General features: G+C 44.2%; 1 protein-coding gene across 10 annotated transcripts in view; it reads left to right on the top strand.

Moving 5' to 3' along the window:
* The window catches only part of kmt2ca (lysine (K)-specific methyltransferase 2Ca), a 202640-nt gene that overhangs the window by 161479 nt on the left and 17535 nt on the right, over window positions 1-23626 (top strand). For 5 of the 10 annotated variants that reach the window (XM_053684190.1, XM_017481966.3, XM_017481945.3 and 2 more), the window contains 21 exons: window positions 1693-1812; window positions 2683-2807; window positions 5221-5416; window positions 9150-9236; window positions 9508-9555; window positions 11313-11450; window positions 11842-11871; window positions 12295-12429; window positions 12533-12686; window positions 12906-13132; window positions 13211-13284; window positions 13384-13578; window positions 14180-14326; window positions 14721-16562; window positions 16648-16982; window positions 17099-18876; window positions 19152-19257; window positions 20267-20333; window positions 20409-20472; window positions 20640-20872; window positions 21965-23575. In XM_053684190.1, the coding sequence (XP_053540165.1) occupies window positions 1693-1812; window positions 2683-2807; window positions 5221-5416; window positions 9150-9236; window positions 9508-9555; window positions 11313-11450; window positions 11842-11871; window positions 12295-12429; window positions 12533-12686; window positions 12906-13132; window positions 13211-13284; window positions 13384-13578; window positions 14180-14326; window positions 14721-16562; window positions 16648-16982; window positions 17099-18876; window positions 19152-19257; window positions 20267-20333; window positions 20409-20472; window positions 20640-20872; window positions 21965-23575 (7712 nt within the window). The remainder of the gene's footprint in view (window positions 1-1692; window positions 1813-2682; window positions 2808-5220; window positions 5417-9149; window positions 9237-9507; window positions 9556-11312; window positions 11451-11841; window positions 11872-12294; window positions 12430-12532; window positions 12687-12905; window positions 13133-13210; window positions 13285-13383; window positions 13579-14179; window positions 14327-14720; window positions 16563-16647; window positions 16983-17098; window positions 18877-19151; window positions 19258-20266; window positions 20334-20408; window positions 20473-20639; window positions 20873-21964; window positions 23576-23626) is intronic. The other 5 variants (XM_017481991.3, XM_017481984.3, XM_017481956.3 and 2 more) reach the window with 4 other exon arrangements.

The following is a 23626-nucleotide window of genomic DNA, read 5'->3' as shown; positions in this document are numbered from 1 at the left end:
ACTCTCTCACCTGTCAATCAGGCTGATGCCAGCTAATTTTGGGCATCTGCTGTAATGCCTGAAATAGTGCAGTGACTGACAGCAGGTATCTTGGAGGAAGCATGTCATTAACTTTTACTCTTCTTGGTTGGTACCAGCATAACAAGGCTATGGATAGGACTAAATTGGGAGAAAATAGGATAGGGAAGGAAAAAAAACACGAAAATCATATTCTGATGATATCTTGGCTAAAATACAAGAATTATGTTCAGAAATCCAAAAAAAAATAAAGGTGCTTAACTAATCTCTGGAAGACGACAGACAAGCGATTTTCTCCCACTTTCGTCATTTCCTACTTGGCTCGCTCTTCCCTGCCAGCTTTGAGAGCTAGCATGTGCTTGCTCTTGGTCGAATCGAGCCAGCCGCTACAACTCTGAAAGCTAACGCTAATGCTAACTCACAGGGCAGTCGAAGACTACGAGGAAATCTGCCCTCTTCCGCATACCCGAGCTGGCGAGAGAGAGTGACACCATCCGTTCCACCCAGTTTAGTTGCCTTGGACTCCCGGCCACAGATAGCCGTGTCATCGTCACGTATCGAAGTCGCGATGATCGGGTGGAAGAGTTTAGCGCTCTTGGGTTTTGGCTTTCTTACTATCGCATGTGCTGCTTTGTCACGGATTGATGTGTTGGCCTGAGCCGCCGTTACTATTAGTGAAGGAAATCTCAGGATGAAAGGATCAGTGGTGCTAATCTGGCTATGCATCAAGTGAAAACTAGCAGGTGTGACGCCTTACTAATGAGTGGCTACTTTTCAGGCATTATTCGCAACGTAACATCTGTTCCCTTTGTGTCAAATGAGAAATAAAGGAATGGTTTCTTGTCCACTTTTCACTAATTGAGCTTTTTCTTGGCTGTGTTTTTCCCCGGTCGATAGGACCAAAGACATTATGGAGGATTGATAGTGCGTTGGGTTCGAGTTCAGACATTGGTCGGGGGATTTTCATTTATATCTTTAAGCCTAACGTAGCCAGAGGACAACAAAAAGTCATTGAACGATTCTGGTGAATACTACTACTTCTTTTATTTATTTTTTGTGCTTAAGGCTTTGGGCGCTTATGATTGGAGGATTTATGAGCTCATATCCTAGAACAGCCAGGCAATCATGCTTGGGACATTGAGCAAGGCCTTTAACCTTCAGTTGTATCCTGTCAGTTTGGATAAAAGCATCTACCGGATGAGCAAACCTAAATATGTAGTTTCTAAATTGTTTTACACAGCTGGATTATGCACTATAAATATTATCGTATGGATATTTTGCGGCCTGTAGCTGTACCTCTTGGCTTAAAATTTAGTTCTCTCAACCCCCCCATTCACAACTCAAACCGGAGGCCAGTTTGTATAAGTGCTCATTGGCATCTCTGGGCTGAGGAAGCGGCAGGGCGGACTGTGCCAGACTGGCTCGCCCAAAATAGGCTCACCTGAAATAGTTCCTGGAGTGCAGAGCAAAGCAAGGAGCCAAGATGAATCACCCTGCTGCCAGGCTGCAGCTCGTGAGTCAGCCTGAATAATAGAGATTAATGTCAGCGTTTCACTATCAGTGTCCCGCATTATTAATTCCTTACTGGATCCCAGTTTGGAGTTCATATTGGCATTAGGTTTTTTTTTTTTTTGTGTTTTTTTTTTTTAATCTCCCATCACATTCTTTCTCTAGGTATTGGTGGGTTTATGGTTCGCCAGAGGAGCAAGACCGGGCAAGGCAAAACCAAGCGATGCCTGAGCAGGAAGGACTCCACTGGATCGCTCGTAGAAAACCCCACTGGGAAAGAAGAAGGTAAGGTTGAAATTCCAGTCCCAATTTCCATTCCGGCCCTTGATAGCAGGGTTGCCAGTGTTGTGGTTTTTACACCCACGCTTAGTGTATTTCCCCGGCGTCGAAATCCGATTTCTGGCCACATGCCAACGTCCACAGGTTCTTGGGTGAGTTGTACGCGTCACTGTCGAGTCCAACTGACTTTAATTTAAGCTGATGATCGTTAGTTATACTAGCTTTTTTCGCAGCTTCCCCTATTTGAACCAGCCGTTTTGCTGCATGTTTTGCCGCTCGGTCCGGCCGAGGGGGCGCGTTCCGGCAGGGAAGTCACGTCAACGCATACCCTGTATATATGGGATAATGCAGGTGGGAAACGCAAGTCCGGAGGTGGTCAAATATTTTTGGGGATGGTGTATAAACAGTCAATAGCCACCAATATCTTGTTTTAAAGGAAGCAATTAGAATTACATCTAATAGATTTCTGCAGACGTAGACTACAGCAAACAAAGAGAAAGTGTAAGTGCACGGAGTGCGCCAATGATGTACAGAACCATTCCTGTGTGCAAGATATATACCGTCAATCAGAACTGTGTGCACCCCAGTCGGTTTGTTTCCCGGGTAAAGGCTGAGAAAAAGAAGCAAGTTTGCAAACTTTTTTACTGAGATCTGGCAACCCTGATTGGGGGCCCCATTTTTGTTTGGTAAAAAAAAATGAATGAATGCGGCATGTACAGAGCAAGTATGAATGATATCTGAATGGAAATCCACTCTGCAAAAAGTCCATTTTAGTATAGACCTGTTCTAAAAACGATAAAATAACAAAGCCGGGTCTTCCGTCTGCTTTTTATCGATACGAGAGAGTCACACGTTGCCCCTCCTCTCGTTTCCCAGGCTGGAATGAACCCGACACCCCTGTAGACGAGACGCCGCCTGTGGCCGAACCTTTAGAGAAGGTCAAGAAGAGGTACAGGAAGAAGAAAACCAAACTGGAAGAGGCGTTCCCCTCATACCTCCAGGTACGTCACCGCACCGTGCTTCTTTACCGTTCAGAAAGCTTGCGCCTCGGATTTAATGATTTACCAGCATCCGAGTTTCATTTCCCAAACAAAGCTCTAGTCCTGGCCTCCATTCTTGCTTGCGTGCATTACCGAGTCAGCCGCGCCGTTTTCAGGAAGTGTTGTGTATATAATCCGGAGTTTAAAATGCCCAAATGGAGGTCACGTCATTGTAATGTGGACTCACCGTTTGTTTTCTCATGCTCCACCAGGCAGGTCTGTTAGATCAGTGGAGAACACGTTGAGTAATGGTGCCTAGAGACAGTACTCAACAAGCTGCGTTTAGCCGTGATGTAACCCACAGCTGGAACCAGCGGTCAGAAGGTCCATGTCAAACATAGCTGTGTAGTTTGGGGGTTTTTTTTTTTTTTGGTCTTATTGACAGACAGAGACTGGTGACGCCAATAGCATTGAACGTAACTATAAACAGTTAAAAGCGCGAGCATAGCAGCACCCAGTACCGCCTCGGCGTGGATTATTTCCATATGACCGTACGGCTCGCCGTGCGTTCTTCCGTATTCCGAACTGTTATGCTTATTGTAATCACGTCTGGTCCGTCGCTTGAGTCTCCTCAGTGTATGACTAACTGCGCTGTGCAGATAAACTCGCCTTGCGTCTAAACTTACTACTGCAAATGAATTGAGTCGCGTAAACTCTGTGTAAAGAAAACATCCACGATTTAATGAATTGTGCGCTCATAGAACCAGATTAACCGGGTACTAATGAACCTTCTTGTATCTGGTGTTTGTCATGCAGCTTAGCGGTTAAAGCTCTGGGTTACTGATTAGAAAGTCGGGGGTTCAAACCCCAGCGCTGCCACTGTTGGGCCCTTGAGCAAGGCCCTTAACCTTCTCTGCTCCAGGGGGCGCTGTATCATGGCTGACCCTGCGCTCTGACCCCAACTTCCTCACATGCTGGGCATATGAAGAAAAGAATTCCGCTGTAACGTCTATGTAACCAATAAAGACTCATCGTCATGGTCATAACATCGTACGTTCCTGATTTCTTCCATGTAACCAGAATTTCTGGTTAAAACGTAGACTCACAAGCCGTTCAGAACCTTAGAGCAGCGTCGTACTACCGCCACCGTTCTTCACGGATGGCATGAAGATCCAGAAGCATCTTTTGTTTTTCTTAAATCTTTTTGAGCAGAGCCGTCATTTCCTCGGTCGAAGCCTCCTCCTCTTGGCTTTCGGCACCGAATAAAAGCTATCCGTCATTGTAGTTATATTTATAAAAGCTACATACCCCAGTAGAGCAGGACTTGGATTTGGCATTAACGTGAACAGATCTCCACTCGTCAGTGTCTGCTTTCAAAAGGATGCTCATGCTCGGCGCTGGCAAGCCGGCCACGCGTTAAGTGCACCAGCTGTCATTTTGGGCTCTTCTTGTTCAGCAAGCCTCAAATTAAACTTAAAGGTCCTCACCAGAGACACGACTTTAATCAATTATTTAAATCCCAGCGCATTAGGCTTTTAATGTTTTAGCGCAGCAGGGAGCAGTCAGATTGATAGTCGAGATCCGTCAGATATAGTGAAGTGCTGCGAAGTTACTTAGCATGAGAGCTCGTCTTTAACGTTTTTACCGCCGGCGATAAAAGTGCGACTGTACTCCGAGCGTCGGTTCGTATGGGGCGGATTAAAATGCTCAACACGATGACGGTATTTGTTCGAGTGACATTACACATTATTTGCGTCATATCTTCACAGAAGGGATGGTTTAATCTAGACAATAGGGTGACGTGATCTGATACCGGCGTCGGGTGAAATTGAACCGGCGCCGATGCGTGACGGGCGATGATCACAGGCTAATATGACTCGAAGTTCTATTTGCGTTTACTTAAGTAACCGTGGGGTGATGTAATAGGTTGTTTGTTCATTTGTTTATTTTTTCCCCTCCCAAGAGGATGTTCTAATTATTTATTTATTTATTTATTTTAATGAACGTATTTGTATTCATTTACTTATTTTAATTATACATGATATTTGATTATTTTTAATTCCACTCGTACAATCCCGGGTAGTTAAACACTTCCTGTAGCTTCCTGTTGATCCTGCGCAGTAGTTAAGCAGAGATACCGTGGGAAATGATTGCACTTAGCGTTCGTTATATTATCGGAAACGAGGTCATTATCTCAGTTTATTCGTTTTGAACTGCGCTGTTTTTGGTTTACGCTTCTCGTGTTGTTTAACCCTGACACGCTTTTCTAAAATGTTCTTAGACTTCATGTAGGCTGACCCTTAGAACGTTGTACTCCCACCACCGTGCTTCACAGGTGCTGTCGGTTCAGATCGGTTGATTTCTAGAGAGCCATCATATTCTGTGTCGGATCCTAAGAGTTCTTATTGCTATTTGTGCTTGTGGTGTCTTCCAGGAGGCTTTCTTTGGGAAGGAACTCCTGGATAAGAGTAAACAGTGTAAGCAGGCATTGGAGACGGGGCCAGTAGAGGAGGAGGTGGGACACGGAGACAGCAAACCGCCCAGCGCCAACTCCAGCTTCCTGGATCCCTCTTCAGATCCGCTCCTCAGTGCCGCAGCCACTCCCATTTCCGGAAAAGCTGTGACTCTGCGTATGTTCATCCATGCTCACTCACACACACACATATATATGCATAGATAGATAGATAGACAGATAGCTAGACAGATATACAGCGCCCTCCACTAATATCGGCACCCTTCGTAAATATGAGCGAAGAAGGCTGTGAAAAATTGTCTTTTGTTTTAATCTTTTGTTCAAAAGATTCACAAATTTACTCTGCTCTCATGGATCTCAAACACAACACAGGTTTATCAACAACAACAAAAAAAATCTTTGTTAAATGTGTGCCACAATTATTGTCACCCGTATGAATTCATATGAGAAAATATATTTAAAGTATACTCCCATTGATATTTTACTTTTTTTTTTTTTTTTTAGTACACCTGGGTGACTAGGAACAGGAAATTGTTCAACCATGACTTCCTGTTTCACAGGGGTATAAATATGAGGTAACACATAGGCCAGATTCCCTTAGTCATTCATAACGAGGGGTAAGAGCGAGGAATGCAGCTGTGATGTGCGGCAAAAGGTTGTTGAGCTTCACACGATGGGGCGTGGCTATAAGAAAATAGCACACGCATTGAAAACGCCCATTTCCACCATCAGGGCGATAATTAAAAAAGCCTCTACTCTCATCCAAAAACAAACGCGAGCCGTGGTCGTATCTTCCAGCAGGACGATGATCCAAAACATCATCAAAATCAACACAGAAATGGTTTACTGACCACAACATCAAGCTCCTGCCCTGACCATCCCAGTCCCCTGACCTGAACCCCATAGAACACCGGTGGGGTGAACTGAAGAGGAGAGTCCACCAGCGTGGACCTCGAGATGTGAAGGATCTGGAGAGATTCTGTACGGAGGAACGCTCTCAGATCCCTCGCCATGTATTCTCCAACCTCATCAGGCGTTATAGGAGAAGACTCAGAGCTGTTATCTCAGCAAATGGAGGCAGCACAAAATATTGACTAAAAGGGTGCCAATAATTCTTCCACACCTATATATATATATATATATATATATATATATATATATATATATATATATATATATATATATATATATACACACACACACACACACACACATATATATATATATATATATATATATATATATATATATATATATATATATATATATATATATATATATATATATATATATATAATTTTATTTTATTTTTATTTTTTTTTGATAAACCTGTGTTTTATTTGCAATTGTTTGGTATCCATGAGAGCAGAGTATTTTTGTGAATCTTTTGAACAAAATATCAAAAGGTTAAAAAAAAAAAAATAGACAATTTTTCACAGCCTTCATTGCTCATATATCCCAAGGGTGCCAATATTAGTGGAGCGCACTGTACATATATCTGTCTAAGTACCGTTCTTTTTCTTTTCTTTTCTCCCCCCCCCCCTAATTTCTTCCTTTCTCCTGCATTTTCTTTGATGCACTCAAAATCACACGTGTGTGTGTGTGTGTGTGTGTGTGTGTGTATATATACTTGGTGAATAGTCCTCCATCATTTGGGAAATAATCTATCTTTCCTTCCCAAATGCTGCCACATCAGATCCTGTTTTTCCTGCTGTGGGCTTCTCTGAAGTCTGTAGGGAAGGATAATGCGCCTTATCAGTTCATATTTCTCTTCTCTCTCCCACAGCACAGCGAAAAGCTAAAGCACACTATTTTATCTCCAAGCACACAGCACGAGGGCGTGTTTTTGTTTGTATTTTTTGCCAGAGGAAAAAAAAAAATGACGCAACTTTGGACCTTTTTTTTTTTCTTTCTCCCCCCCCGTCCTCTTTGATCCTTAACAAGTATATTCTTGAAGGCAGTTCAAGAATAGGCTGATTTCAGTCAACTCATTGTCCACTGTGCCTCCTCATCCTCCGTTCCGTCATGCTTCATTTCAATCCTGCCCCACAGCCCAGCACTCATCTCGGAGCCCTCAGTGCTAGCCAGGCCTAAGCTGCACTTAAAACCCAATTTACCCGCTCTCATCCGAGTTCCCAGAGTTCCCCCGTCTGGCCACTTTGGAAAGGATAAAAGCCCCAGTAATCAAAGGCCCGTGTTTTGAAAGCGTCGCCCGTGTTCGTCGGGGAGAAAACGCTTTTAGTTCGCCTCGTCTGTCCGAGGAGGTGCACAGACAGTCGGGGCTATTCTTTAACTATCACATACATGTATTCTGCAGATCTTTTATTTCACCTCTCTCTTTCTTTCTTTCTTTCTTTCTTTTTATTAAGCCGGTTTTACACTGTGTGACTTCGGTGGTCTTTTAAGGTCGTTACTCGTCACACCGTCCGAGATCCAAATCCAGATTCTGTACCGGTTTTACATGTCCGATTATACGACAGAGATCCTCTAACGATAGACTTGCAACTAAAGAGAATGAATATGTTCTGCGTACATCGTCGATCGGAAAGATCTGGACTCTTTTGTTTAGGTTTCGCCTTCACTGTATCTGTAGGATCGTGGCGAGTTTGGCGTCATCGTGTTCCGTCCTCCTATTGGTGCGTTTTAGTACCGAGATTTAAAATAAATAAATAAATAAATAAATTTATTTCACACTGCCAGAAGCGTCTTCGGTCGCTTGCGGTGGCAGTAAACCAGTCACCGGTGAGCGTGTGGCGAGATCCATGATCAGAACGCCACTCTCGACTCTTCAACCGCGAAAGCGGGTCAGAAATCATCCAGTGTAAACCCGGTTTGAGCCGTGAATTTGTACCGCATTGCTTGAACTTTTGTTTACTTTCTTTTAAGTTGTATCAAAGCTTGTGTGTCTGATCATAATCATGAGTGTCGTTTGTTTCAGGTATTTCATTCACCTTTCAGTCTTAAGTTTAATTGTACAGCTTTTGATTTAACACGATGTTTATCTTTATTTCGCCTTATGCTTCATTTTACGTTCGGGAGGGGTGTAACCGTACATCGTGACACGATGCATCGGTATCAGTGCAGTCGCACCGTTTGAACGCTGGCCGTCCCGATCCGCACTACCCGTGGAGTTCAAATATACAGCGCGTACGCTGGTCACGTGATCACGTTCGTTCGTGGAGAGTCTGCGAGATGGTCTGCACTTGTGATTTGAATGTCAGTTGTAAAAAGCGCTATACAGATAAAGCTGAATCGAATTGAACGATAGCTCCGGAATGCAGCGACCAACACGCGTCGTATGCGTCACACGACCACGTCATAATGATTAAAAAGAGCTCTTCAGTAGCTTTCAAACGTCATCCCTGTGCCTCTGCGATCTACCATGCCTGAGAAAGAAGCTGTGGAAAGCGGGCATTTTAGCCGCCCTTGGAGCTCTATTTCTGCTCCGGAGCTCGTTATGCTTCAGTCGATCATTTTCAAAGTCACTTTGTTTATCCAATCAAAATTTTCTGGAGAATTTATAAATGTATTTATTATTATTAAGGACTGGTGAACCGTCTAGTACGTTTTCTTCACAATATCAAACCTCTGTTCATAGCCATTTCGGTTTATTCCGGTTTGCGCGGACAAAATCGCACGTCGTTCTGCGTTCTTTATAACTCCAAAATAAACGAGGAGTCGTCATTTCTCCTTCATTCAGATTCCGTTCAGATATTCACGCGTGCGGTATCGTGAATTGAATCGAGTCCTGCTCGGAGTGTACCGTTACACCCCTAACATTTCCGTACGTTTTCCAAGCACGATCTCCCAGGTGTAGTGGGTGGTCTGTTTTATTGTAAGCTACCAAGATGCTCTTAGGCTCAGAAACCCCCTATTTTCTCAATCTTCAGCCAGTGCACAGGATCCCTTAACCGAGTTGGTTCTCCATTCGGATGACGATCTCCTCGGGATGCTGTCGGACGCAGGCCGTGATTCAGGTAGACCCCCATCGCCAGTGTAGCCCCTGGCAAAGCCTCCTGGCTCTGTCCCTTTCTGCAAATGCTCTCGCTAACCCAAATCCTTTGACGGAAAGCTCAAAAGCTTTTCTGCAGCATTCTCTTTTGAGTTTCTTCTTTCATGTTGTTCACACACTTTTGTTCTTATGTTCTTGGTTTTGCTTTCATTCTGTGCATCATCTTTGTTTTGGCTTTGCTGTGCTTTTATTTTGATTTTAACGCTTTTGGTTTTGTCTGGTCTGGGTTCCCGTAGGTCTTGATTTATGCCCTTTCCAGGTGGACAGCTCCCCCTCTCCGTTCGGTAAGAGCTTGATAGTAGAGCAGCTTTGGATGTAAGAGTAGAGTTGTCCTGTTTTCTCACCCCCGAGGCCACTAAGCACGGCCCTTTCACTTTCTGGTTCTCTCGAGCTCTGCATGCCTCATCCCTTGCCCTTTCATATAGACATACGCACTCATTCACTCACACTCCTCTGTGCTCTGGCGTTCCTTTTTTTTTCTTTTCACTAACCACTTAAGAAATGAAATTGCATGCAGCTCTACTCTGAAGCCGATGTGAGAATTGGATTGATGTCGGGGTTGACGGTCTCACCTCATCACGTCTGTATGTTTATGTTTTTAGCGAGACGTGGCAAAGGTAGATTAACTAAGTGAAGCCTGCTCTTACAGTGACAGCTTCATAATTAATTTCTCTCTGAGTGCTAACCGCAGTGAAAGTGTGGAAAAGGAAAGGTCAGGTGTGGGTTTAACTACACGTACACAATACCATTAGTCGGCAGAGACACGTGCTTGTCGCTGGAGTAATGGCCTGACCGAGCAGATTGACAGGATGTCGAGGAGAGCGGTGTCTCGGATCGTTTCACTCGCATCCAGGACCGATTCTCAGAGCCTCCCGGGGCGGGGCTCATAACAGCAGGTTTGCGGTCATGGATCAATTGCGCAATTCCTTACGTCACATTTGCTGCTCTCAGGTTTCATCCGTTCGCCGATTTATTTATTTATTTATTTATTTATTTATTTATTTATTTCGGTTCCAACACGAGTGTTGAACATCTCTTTGTGGACGCGTGTCGTGTCATCACGCATGGATACCTCCACACTAGGAGATTTTCACAGCACTCGCACCACAAAAGCTGGTCTAATTCCAGATCTCCGGTCCTTTAAAAGTCTGACTTTATATATCGGTAAGGTGTTCCATTTCCTCTGCTGACCGTAATAACACTTTCCCCATCATCGCCAGGCTTGAAACAGGAAATGATGCGACAAATTTGACCGGTCTGAAAGCGCCAGACTCGCACCAGGGTCCGCTTGAAGCGAGCCCCAGAATACCGGGGATCATTTCAGCATTCGTACGTCACCAAACATACGAAACTTTCATGGCCTGGGGGGAAAAAAACACAAGCGTGAGAATGAGCTCAACTTTTGGGAAAGAACATTGGGTTCATTTAAAAAAAAAAAAAAAAAAGTGTGTGGAGGTTTAAAAAAAAAAAAATAATAATAATAATTTTATCTCCCCACTATATATAAATTTTTCGTTCAGTAACCGAATATAACAATCTTTCCACGATTTGCCGAAGCCACTCTCTGCCCTTTCAGGATTAATCACTGCAATTGCATGTTATTCTTTATTGATTATGTCCTCCTCTCTTTTAATATGGCAGGATACTGTTCCCCTACCCACCCCCCCACTTCGGTTTTTCTCCTCACACTTGGTTGGCAGGCAACACAAATTAGGTTCCTGTTATTCACAGAAAATTGAGTTAAGGGGGAGGGAAGGGAGAGGGGGGAAGAAACATAAGCGTGTAGAAAAATTATTTTACCATGACAAGAAAGATTGGTCCTCACGCTCTTTTCCTTTTCCCCGTTCTATTTCTCTGTCTGAGCACTCAGACGCGGTAGAAAATAAATTGGTTGTCAATGCTGATTTTTGCCTTCCTAGTTTGACAGCTCTAAGATTTTTTTTTTTTTTCTTTCCTCCTCTTCTCTTGGGTTTGAATGTTAAGGAAATGTCCTTGTCTCTGTATGAATCTAATGAGAACGCAATACCCTTTCTTGCCCCAGCTGGTTTGGATATTGGCACCATTACTGATGACCCCTCAGGCCCACCTCAGCCTGTTCCTGCCCGTGGACCTCGACAACTGCAGGAAGAACCTCTTGATGTGATTCTCAGCCCTGAACTGGACAAGATGGTGACTGATGGTGAGGATCTCTGATTAGTATGCGATCCTGACTAATAAACGCGAGCCTGGAACGCTCATGTTTCTCGATGCCTGCAGTAGTTGTTGATTAAAACTGCCGACTTTCAAGCAATACCTACATCCTCCTCCCCATTAACCTGTCGGTTTGTCCCTCACTAATGCGAGTGGCTCCCCAGTGTATCCATAGCGGTTTCCCATTCACCCATAAATCAACTAATCCCTACAATTAATCACAACTTCCTCCTTCCATCTTTCTGTAAACCTTACCCCTCCGTGATGTGTTCAAATGTGTTGCTTAGAAGAGAACCTTCCTAACTAAGGAATCTAAACTGGCTTTGACACAGTGTTTGAACAAATTTCCATGTAATCTGATGTTTGTGTTTGATTTTTAGGGGCTATTCTCAGCAAGCTCCAGATTCCAGGTATGTATGTCTAATTACCATTGTACTATAGTAATACTGGGGCAATCTAACCAGGCCGTGTCTTCACGATGCACGCATGCTCATAATGCAAAAAAATAAATAAATCTACACTTACTCCACAGCGCATTTTAATGCAAACTGATTGTTTTGTCCTATTTTATTAGCGCCTGAGCATTACTGGGTCACATGACATATGTACAATGTATGTAGGCTGTGCCTGTGCTAGGAACTTAGTGTCTTACCTTAGTAAGACCCCCAGAAGTGTCACTAATCCGACATGTCTTTTTCTTTCAATTGCTTTTAATGCTATTTATACATTTGTTGCAAAGGGTTAGTTGTCATGTATTGTTATCTTTATTGTACATACTATGGTATGCATGTTGGTGGACTGGAATGTTAACTAGACCCTCTGTCTTTATTTAGAACTAGAAGGGAAAGATGTGGAAGACTTGTTTACAGCAGTGTTGAGCCCAAGCACCAATCAGTCATCTCAACTAGCACAGTCGCCCAACACCATCCCTAATGTGCCAGTCATGACCGTGCCACAACAAGGACCAGGTATCTTTTCATCTCTGCTCGGTGTGCCCATGAATAGACGGAAAAACTATTACTACACGCTTCGCTATGATTTGTTGAAGCAACTAAATCATCTTGGTTTCAGTTTCAGGTGATAATGCGATGTTCCCTCGCATGCCTGTTATGAATGGTATGATGGGTCCAAACCCCGTCTTTCCCACAAATCCCATGATGTCCGGAGCTGGCATTTCTAGCTCTTTCTCTCCCATTCACCGGATGCCTTTTCCCGAAAGCATGAGGTAAGACACGTTACAGCACACCGCTGTTGAATTCTCAAATCTGATGATGTGGATGAATTTTCTATAACAGATGAGGGTTATTCCTTACGTAGAACCGGCGTATCTTTTATCTTTTGAGAAACGCTGCAGTGGAGTCTGGTCATCGAGTAGTAAAAGATAATTCAGGAGTTTGTCTTTCTTTGGAAAGTTAACGTGACCGTTTGAGTTGCATCTCTACAGGGAGAAGAAGTTCAGCCAGATGGGGAGTGATATGGTGGGTCCCTGGAGTGCTGCTGTCCCTATGCCTGGTCCGGCTCCTCCTGCAGAGCCAGAAACAGATGTCATGTCCAACGCCCAGAGGAGTACACTGAAGTGGGAGAAAGAAGAGACCCTCGGAGAGATGGCCACTGTGGCACCTGTGCTCTACACGAACGTCAATTTTCCCAACCTGAGAGAAGAATTTCCAGGTGCGTACCTGTCGTGCGACAATGTCTGACTGGATGGAGATCATGTCCAGAGACTGATCGTTTGAATTTTATCCATAGATTGGTCGACTAGGGTAAAGCAGATTGCAAAACTGTGGAGAAAGGCTAGCTCTCAGGAACGAGCTCCGTACGTGGTAAGATCTGCCATCGTTTTAGAACTTGGATCCGATTGACGTTTGTGAACCTTCAAAGAAATCGTAGTTGGTTTTTATTTTTTCCCCTCTGCCTTCTAGCAAATGGCTCGGGATAACCGAGCAGCCCTTCGCATAAATAAAGTTCAGCTGTCTAATGACACACTGAAGAGACAACAGCAGCAGCAGGCTCCTGACCATTTTGACCCAAGCATGTCCATGGACACTGAGCAGCTCTTCAAAGACCCCCTCAGACAAAAGGAGTCTGAACATGAGCAGGAATGGAAATTCAGACAGGTGATTGACAGCCCTGGGATTTCTTTTTCTTTTTCTTTTTAATACTGTCGTGCTAAGCTGGGTTTCTTACCCATTGATCAAGGCTCTGGCTTTATGAATTTTGATCAGCTCCATCACCCTAACCTTAATTGACCTTCATTTGGATTTGCCGTTTAACTAACATCATTAAATCACCATCTCACTAAAGATCAGGACAAGAGAGGTTGTCACATGGATTTAGAGCAAAGTTCATATCTAGGTCAATTGAATCCAGACAGCAGTTAGAGGAAAATAAAATTTTATTTATTATTATTTATTTTTCTTTTTTTTTTCTTTTTTTTTTATCAACAAGAGTACTAAATTGGTTGCTGTTTTAGATTAACATGCTATTTGGATAATACGCCTAAAATGAAATTGCCTGTAGTTCTGAATGCTGAAAAATCATTTCCCCTATTTTAAAAGTTTTCTGCAGGGTTACCTCAACTGTGCATGATGGGTATTTTCTGTAAAGCCAACATGGCCTGTAGCGAAATATTATGTAAATGCATGGTTAAGTGGCTATTTCTTTCTTTACATTTGGAATTGCCATACAGTCTACTAATTCTTAATTTGCATTTAAAAGGGAGAGTTAAATCAGATGTTGGGACCCCTTAAGAAGGAGCAGGAAAAGGTCCCAAAAAGCAAAGCCATAAAATCAACAAATAAAGACGTCCTTTTTGGACATTCCAACCAAGCATCTATAGCTGCAGGATGTGGAAAAAAATCTCTGGTAAGATCCCAAAGCGAGGCACAGTTTTGGCATTCATCTGCCAAAAAAGCAGTAAAGACAAATTTACAAGATGCAGGAAACAATGCAGAAGGTTGAGTTGTAGAGGGAAAAGTTTATTTTTTGTTTGTTTGTTTGTTTGTTTTTTATACTGGTATATTTTCCCTTGACCCGAAGCATAGGTATTGGCCTAAAAAATAAATAAATTGTCATCGTGATATTGTTATACACATTAACATTTTCCCTGCATGTTTTAACAATTCATTTTAAATGCTCAAAACTTATTTAAGGATTGAGGGGAAGAGCATTTTTGGCATTAGCTAAAAATAAAATTAAAATTCAGTCTAATTGCTTCATCAACTGAAGTGTTTCATTTGCTTTCTGGTTTCCACGGCAGCAAATGAGACAAAAGAGCAAACAGCAGGCGAAGATTGAAGCCACTCAGAAGCTTGAGCAGGTTAAAAATGAACAGCAGCAACTTCAACAGCAACAACAGCAGCAGCAACAATTCAGTGGCCAGTCAAGTGGAGATACCTCTAACAGTGGGAGTAAAAGTCCCATGACACCTCAGCCCACCAATGGAGGCAGCACATCCCCTCTACAGCCTACGACAATCAAGGATACCTTTGTGAGGCCCCAACTTCCTGGGACACCAACCTCAAGCTCATCTTCAGATGATGTATTTTTGCGTCCCCAATTGCCACCCCCATCATCAGCAGCAAAAACTCCCACCCAGGATACCCAGTACCCCCAGGGGTCATCATCTCAGCCTCAGTCTCCTCAGATGTTTTCTCCAGGTTCATCAGGCTCCCGTCCATCTTCTCCTTGGGATCCATATGCTAAAATGGCAGGTACTCCTCGACCCTCACCATCGGGATCAAGTACACCTCATAGATGCTCGGTATCTGACATGCAGGAAAGGGGCAGGCCCTCTCCAGCCCACGAGTCATTTGGTTCACCAACATCTGCGAATGCTGACGTTCATTCAAAACCACCAGACACACCCAGGCCAACAGACCCATTTGTGAAACCCTTAGGACTCTCCAGGCCTGGGTCTGTATCAGAGCAGCAGCTGCATCTTCAGCAACAACAGGGTAGATACATGTTGGCTAATACTACATCTGGAGATTTCACCAGGCCAAACCAGAGATTAGAGGCATACCAGCGAATGCCTCAACGTGTTGTGCTATCAGACCCTTACTCAAGGCCACTGTTAACACCTATTCCTGGAAGTAATGAATCTGGTTCTGTGCCACTTTTTAAAACTCCCATGCCTCCCTCACATCCTCTCCAAGACTCCTTCAGTACAGGACAGCTAAGCATGAGGCGTGGACCATCAGATGGCTTTACTCAGGGTCAGCAAACTGATCCTTACGCGCATCAGCCTCTAACTCCTCATTCATCACTGGGAGATGCTTTCAACACTGATGGCAGAATGATGCGTCAGGCTTCAGGAGGTCACTTTACACAACCTATGCTAATGACCAGGCATCCTCAAAGGGATCCATATGCACAGGCACCATCTACACCTAGACCAGAGTACTCTTCACAAATGGCTGATCCCTATTCTCAGCCTCCTGGTACTCCCCGACCTCATGAAGCCTGTTCCCAGCCTCCTGGTACCCCAAGGCCACATTCTGATCCGTTTTCAGTTCCTCCTTCTACACCTCGACCTATAGAACAGTTTTCTCAGGCACAGTCATCTAGCTGCAGGCAGTCTCCATCTCACACTATGGATCCATATGCCCAAATGCCAGGTACTCCAAGACCAGCAGCAGGAGAAAGGTACTCTAAATCCCCAGGTAATCAGAGAAATGCAGAAGCATACACACAGGCTGCTGGAACACCTCGGCCCACCAAATCAGATCCGTATGATCAACCACCTGGAACACCGAGACCAGTTCTCAATGACCCATATGCTCAACCTCCTGGAACCCCAAGGCCAAGCCCTATGGTTCATACCTCAGATCCTTTTAGTCATCATGTTCAAAACAGGATGACTGATTCATTTGCTCATCCAGCTGGCCCAGGTTCTCAAACCCCCAAACACCTTGGAATTTCAGATGAAAACTTCTCCTTGCCACAGACTAATCAAACCCCTATACATGACTCTTTTGAGTCACCTATGACCCCATGTTCACAGTCAGGTGAAAGGCTCCCTCCAACTACAAGCAGCCCTTCTGATGCTCAGAACCCAATGCAACCACCACAAGGGGATACAGAGGAAAAACTTAAACAGGTAAAATCTTATGAATAAACAATTTTCTTTAGCCCTTTGAAGCTAATTTGAGCTGTTTTCTCATTATGTTTTTTTCTGTTCTTAGCGTCAGAGATTACGCCAGCTGATCCTGAAACAGCAACAGCAAAAGAGTGCTATCAGACAGGAAAAAGGACTTCAAGAGGCTACTGGTACTCCTACACCTGGCACTTCATTGCACTGGTCGCAGGAAGATTCTGTACAAGCAAATGATGTATTTTTAGGTCGCCCTCCACCCCCATATCCTGGAACTGTGAGAGCTTCACCAATGCACGGAGGTCAGAGATTTCCTGGACCTTTCCATGGTGATCAACGAGTGCCATTTCATGATGAGACTCATTGCCCGCGGCCTCAGTTTTCCGGTGATATGAGCAATATGGTCATGAGACCACAAGGGCCTAGGTGAGGTGTTTCTTCTCTTCAATGAAGTAGATAGTTTTGGGCATCATTTTATCTTACACTTCTCTGAATTTTGTTTTTTTTTGTTGTTTTTTTTTTTTTTTTTTTTTTTTTTGCAGGTTTGCATTTACACCTGGCGTAGCTGGTCAGGAGTCATTCCTCCGGCCACCCCACCAGATGCAAGGCGGACCAGTGGTTGATAATGTACCACCACAGATGAGAAGGTCTCTGTCAGTTGATCTAGGTAGATCGATGGGAGGCAACCCTCAAATGGGCCTTCCACAACACTTTCTACCACGTGGCCTTCCAGTGCAGCCACACAACATAATGGGCCAGCCTTTTATTGAGCTTCGACATAGGGCACCAGAGAATCGAGTCAGACTACCATTTCTGCCACCCAACATCATGGACCATCCGAATCATCCTCAAAGATCTTCAACCAGCTTAATGGGAGGGCAACATATGGCCTTTCCTGGGACCCAGGGTCCACGGCCTTTGACTCCAATGATTGGTCAACCCCAGCAAGGATCTGTTGGGCACCTGCAAATGTCAGCAAGCATAGAGAATTTGCATCAGCAAGCAAACATGCCAGAGAATACTGCTCCACAACATCCTCCACTGTCAACCACAATCACTCATTCAGTTAGTGGCGAAGCACTTAATTCTACCCAACCAACACTTCTAGCTGGGACAGTCCGAGGTTCAACAGAAGATATCCCACTGCCTTGTGGTGATGGAATAGAGGAGAAGTTAGATGCAGATGACTCGGCAGTGAAGGACCTTGAGGATGTAGAGGTCAAAGATTTGGTTGATGATGATTTGGAAAACTTGAACCTTGATGCGGATGATGGTAAGGAGATAGATTTGGAAACAAATGACCTTCACCTTGACGATTTGATTGAATCTGGGAAATTCGACCTCCTTGCTTATGCTGATCCTGAGCTGAACCTTGAGGACAAGAAGGATATGTTTAATGAGGAGCTAGATCTGAGTGACCCCATAGAGGATGATCATGGGGAAACCTCTGTCCTTCAGAAGGTCCTGTATGAGAAGAAATCTCCTCAAACTGTGAATAAATCAGAGGATGGTGAGCGACCTTCTCATGGCAAACAAGAAGAGAACCTAGAAGTGGAAAGCACTGATGGTCTCTTGACAACAAGTACTATAAAAACAGAGGTTAAACAGGATTCAGTCATCAGTGAGGACCAGTCTGTTGATGACAACAGGTCTCTAGAGAGTAAAAATAGCCAAGGAGAAATGTCCAGTCTCTTTGAGGGATCACCTCAGCAGATTGGTTTATCAAGTGCAGGGGTCCCTTCTGGTTCTGCTCCAGTGCTCTCAAGCCTTTTAACCAAAGAGAAACTTGATGACTCTGGGATCGGCCCTGTAGCACCCCCTCACCAGGGTAATCTTGTCCAGGCTAACCATGGTCCGGAACTTCAGCCCAACATGGGCATGATGTTGCAGGGTCAAAGGAAAGACCACGGGATGAACCCTGCAATGACTGTAGGGCACAGAATGGATGTGTCACTCGCTCATGGAGCACCACTAGGAAACCCAAATACATTGCCAGTTGGCAGTCAGCAGATACCAGTCCAAGGATTTGGAGCTTCACCGGGCCAGCAAGTGGATATAAACCTGCCCATGATGGTTGGGCAGCAACCTGTCCCCCACACTCTTCATCCACAGGCCCAGCAGGTGATGTATCCACAAGGGTCCATAGGCCAGCAAGGGCAAAAAATACAGCAAGGCCAGACAAACAGGCCACTGCTGTTAGATGAGCAACCACTCCTTCTGCAAGATCTGTTGGATCAGGAGAGGCAGGAGCAGCAACAACAAAGGCAGATGCAGGCTATGATTCGGCAACGCTCTACTGACCCCTTTTTCCCTAATATTGGTAAGGTTTTATTACTATTACTGTTTAAATGTCAATCGTTCATTAATATGCAAGTCAGTGCTATGAAAGTCAAAGGAATGTAAGACCCCATTTATGCATCTTGATTGCATCTTGGTCACATTATGCATCTTGTATCTGGATTTTATGCTGATAACATTATATAACTTGGATCAAGTCAAGACGCATTAAATGATCAAGTATAAACTGTCTAAATGTTGCACAGTCCAGTAACTGCAATGTTTTTGTCTTCACTGGGGTTTTTTTTTTTTGTATAGACTTTGATGCTATTACAGACCCAATCATGAAGGCCAAGATGGTGGCCCTCAAAGGAATTAATAAAGTGATGGTACAGAATAGCATGGGAATGGCTCCCATGGCCAGGTAAATAACCCTTCACAATATCTGTACAGTTGAGGCCAAAAGTTTACATACACCTAGGTTAAGATAATCAGTCAAGTTTGAAGTAACCATACCCTTTTTTTTTTTTTTGGCACGTCTACTAGGGCATCTACTTTGTTCACATCAGAGATACGTAATTTTAAAACGATGGATTGGAAACAGCTTAATTTCAGCTTTTATTCACTACATCACAATTCCAACTTCCACACGCTTTGCAAATTCCAGAAATTGATGTATTGATGTTTAGAAGATTCTGATTGGCCAACTGTCATAGTCAGGAGTTAATGGAAGTACGCCCGTCGAACACCATCCCAGCTGTGAATCATGGGGTGACAGCCTCATGTTGTGTGGGTGTTTTTGTTGGAAAATAGCTTAAAGACAATAAAGTGAAAGCACTGGAGTGCACATCACAAAGCCTGACCTAAAGCCCATAGAACATTTGTGGACCGAACATACATGTGAGTGCAAGAAGCCCCCGCAAACCTGACTGAGCTACACCAGTTCTGTCTGGAGGAATGGGCAAAAGTTCTGGCAAAATGTTGTGATAAGCTTGTGGAAGGCAACCCCAAGTGTTTGAAGAAAGTTCAAATACTAACAGTGTTGTGTAGTAAATATAATGTGAAATACATCTATCTCTTATTATATTAAAATTGCCTCTTCTGGAAATAAAGTAGATGCCTTAATTGGCTTAACACATGAAGTGTATGGTAACATGGAAATGTGTGGAGTCGTGAAAAATCGAGTTTGAATGTGTTTAGCCTAGTTGTACCTAAACTTGTGGCCTCGACTGTGTAATAAACAGCCATTTTACTTTACAAGTTCCAGTTATTTACTGTACTGACATTTGTTCCCAAATGATCCTTGTTACTCTGTAAATGTCATTAGTTTTAAGTTTGTCTGGTTGTTTTTTCCCCCCACTTTTTGAGATTTTTACAAGGGTAGTAGTTTCAAAGCTTGGTGTTGTGTCATACTTTTGTCTTTTTTGGGACAGAGTGCAACAGATGCCCGGAGCACATGGACCAGATGCACCTGTGTTGCCTCAGCCTGTTTTTGGACAGGTACATGCATAAGCCTGCATTTGTTATGCTTCCACTTGTAACATGGCTAAACCATTAACACCACTTTGCTTTTAGGATGGGAAGCTAGTACCACAGCTGACAAGGCCGAACCCTCCTAATTTTGGACCTGGGTGTGCCAGTAAGTGTTTGCTGATTTTGCCTTTATAGATTAGCAGATAGCTGTTCATTTTGGGGGTGCCTTGTTATAATACAAAAAGGTTGGGCTTTTTTTCTTCTTCTTTTTTTTATTTATTTATTTTTTTTTTTATTTAAGATTTTTATTATATTTGTATCCACCTTTTTCAGATGACGCGCAAAAGAAACAATATGAGGAGTGGCTCCAGGATACTCAGCAGCTTCTTCAACTGCAGCAGAAGTTTTTGGAAGACCAGATCGGGTCCCACAGGAAATCCAAAAAGGCCCTCTCAGCAAAACAGCGCACAGCTAAAAAGGCGGGCCGTGAGTTCCCTGAGGAAGATGCGGAGCATCTGAAATATGTGACCGAACAGCAGAGCTTGGTTCAGAAGCAGCTGGAACAGGTAGAGTAGCTAGCGCAGTGTTAGACTTTTTAAGTTAAGTTTGCTCCCTGGATTTATTTTTATACAGAGTATATTTGTAACTTTAATTTTTTAAAAATAATAATAATTATTATTAATTAATCGTGACCAGCATTCAGCTCCAAATAAATAGTATTTGTAAGTAAATCATGTATATTGAATATTTTCTGATATACCGAATTTACTGGTTTATATATTGATTGTTTTTATGTATTTTTATAGTTAATTAACAGTTGAGGTAAAGTCGATACTCGCATCCTTGTTCTCTTATAGATGGACAGATAAGCATAAGCTTATTCACTGTTGTACTGCTTTGACTCCTTCATGTATTTTATCCTGTACATTTAAAAAAAAAAAAAACAACAACCCGGGTTGACCTTTCCTCTTGCCATTTGAATAATTTTATTAGCGTGGCCGATGGTTCTAAACTGGTCCACTCGCAAACAAGTGAGTTTAACCTTCTGCCATTTCTGTTGACACCAAATCGCATCCTTTGTAGCTCACAATGTTTGATAGTACAAAAATCAACAGCTAAACACTATCCTCCATGGTCGCGTGGGTTCTGTTTGCACGTTAGAGCTCAAAGCATCGTTGTTTTGAGAGAATCTGCAAAATCTCACCTCTACAGATGTTGAAAAGCGGTGGATTTATTGTTTGACATGACGTGCAAATTTTCACCCTTCATACCAAAGTGAGGCACGTATACTTTGCAAGTATACACTGCAATTCTAACACCTGACACATTCTTCTGAAACTGGGAAGTGCAATGGTATGGTTGAATCAGGAAGGTGTGGTCCTAGTGCTAGATGAAGGAGCAACTGGCTTGTGTATTTTGTTTGAACACTACAGCCGTGAGGTGTTGCTACTAGACACTTGTAAATGTTGAAGCTGGTGTTTTTGAACGTTATACCTGTGCAGAAATGCACTTTATTAAAAAATAAAGGTCTTATTGTTCATACTTGGAGCAATCATGGTTACAGTCCATTCATCTATTTTGCACCAGTTTTCTCATGCAGGATGCTGATTTTTCTATGCTCAGTCAACCTCAATTTCTCTGTTACCTCAACTGCACAGATCCGCAAGCAGCAGAAGGAACATGCTGAGCTTATCGAGGAGTACCGCGTCAAGCAGGAACAGCGCAGTATGCAGTCCTCTATGATGAATCCGATGCAGGCTATGCCAGGCCAACCCCCTGGCATGATGCCTGGTGGACTCCATATGGGCCAGCCAATGATGGGTCCAATGCAATCACGTTCTGGTCAGCCAAACACCAACCGCATGCCTAACATGCCTGGCTGGCACCCAAGTGCCCCTGGACCAATAGGAGGACCCAGAATACCATCTCACATGTCTCCTCAGATGCCACCAGCCAACCCTGTCCAGCCACCACAGGCCCAGCCACCACCTGCCATGGTGCCACCTGGCCAGCCTGGCGGTGTGCCTGTCGGTCATGGGGTTGGAGGTACCGCCCCACACGTAAAGTTTGATGACAATAACCCGTTCAGTGAGGGCTTCCAGGAGCGGGAGCGCCGCGAGAGACTGCGGGAGCAACAGGAGAGACAGCGGGTGCAGCTGATGCAAGAGGTAGAAAGACAGAGGGCTCTTCAGCGGCTGGAGATGGAGCAACATGGTGCAGGCATGGCTCCAGATGCTAACCGAGACAGCCTGGCCCACATGCCCTTCTACAGTACCGACCTGCCCCAAGACTTTATGCAGCCTGCCAGACCTCAGCAGCCACAGCAGATGGGATCTGTGTTCCCCCAGCAGGGCAGTACACCTCTAGACTTTGGGGGCCCTGGTCCAGCCTTCATGCAGGGTGGAGAGCGACGACCCATAGCTGGGAGTGCTGCTTTTCCAGGCCAGGACATGGGGCCAAATTTCCGGCCAAAGAATCCAATGATGCATGGACTCAATTTCATTCCAGGTCAACCTCGGCCACCAACGATGCCCCAAGGCGGAGGCGAAGGCCCTCTGTTTGGCATGGAGTCAGCTACACCGCTGCCTCCTAATTACCCTAACTCAGGCCAGTCTCTCATACAATTATACTCCAACATCATCCCCGAGGAGAAAGGAAAGAAGAAGAGGAATCGGAAAAAGAAGAAAGACGACGACGCAGATTCTGTGAAAACACCTTCCACACCTCATTCGGACCTCACTGCTCCTCTGACCCCATGCGTTTCAGACACGTCTTCCACCCCCACACGCAATGCTACCCTACTGGGAGACCAGGACTCCTCTGAGCCATCCAATTCCTTGTGCTCAATATCCGGCCTGCCTGCGTCATCAGAGCTGGAGAGGCAGCTGTCCGGTAGTGGGAGTCTGCTCAGACGCCAATCTAGTATGGGTTCAGAGACTGAGCAAGGAGTCTTGGATGAACTGCAAGAGATCAAGCAGGAGAAGCTGGATATGAGCGAGTGCCAGGGGACTGAAGGGTTGTTGGGATCAGGGGCAGCAGGCATCGTGAAGGTCGAAGAGACCCCAAGCATCACTGGACAAAGTCCAGCACACAGTACCAAGGGCGAGTCTGGAAATGAACTTCTCAAACACCTGCTGAATAACAAGGGCACACCACCACCTTCAACCACACCCCATACACAGCAGACCTCCAGTGATGGCCTGCGATTGGAGGAAGAAGGAGTGGCAGAAAATAAGGGCTCTGTCAAAATGAGTTCTACGGAGTGTTTGGTAAGAACAAATCTATAAACACCTAGTCTCAATTCTAAAACTGCCAATTGC

Source organism: Ictalurus punctatus, chromosome 1 (assembly GCF_001660625.3).
Source record: "Ictalurus punctatus breed USDA103 chromosome 1, Coco_2.0, whole genome shotgun sequence".
NCBI classification, from domain to species: Eukaryota; Metazoa; Chordata; class Actinopteri; order Siluriformes; family Ictaluridae; genus Ictalurus; species Ictalurus punctatus.
Note: the sequence above shows the minus strand (reverse complement) of the source record. Positions and strands in the feature narration are given on the sequence as shown.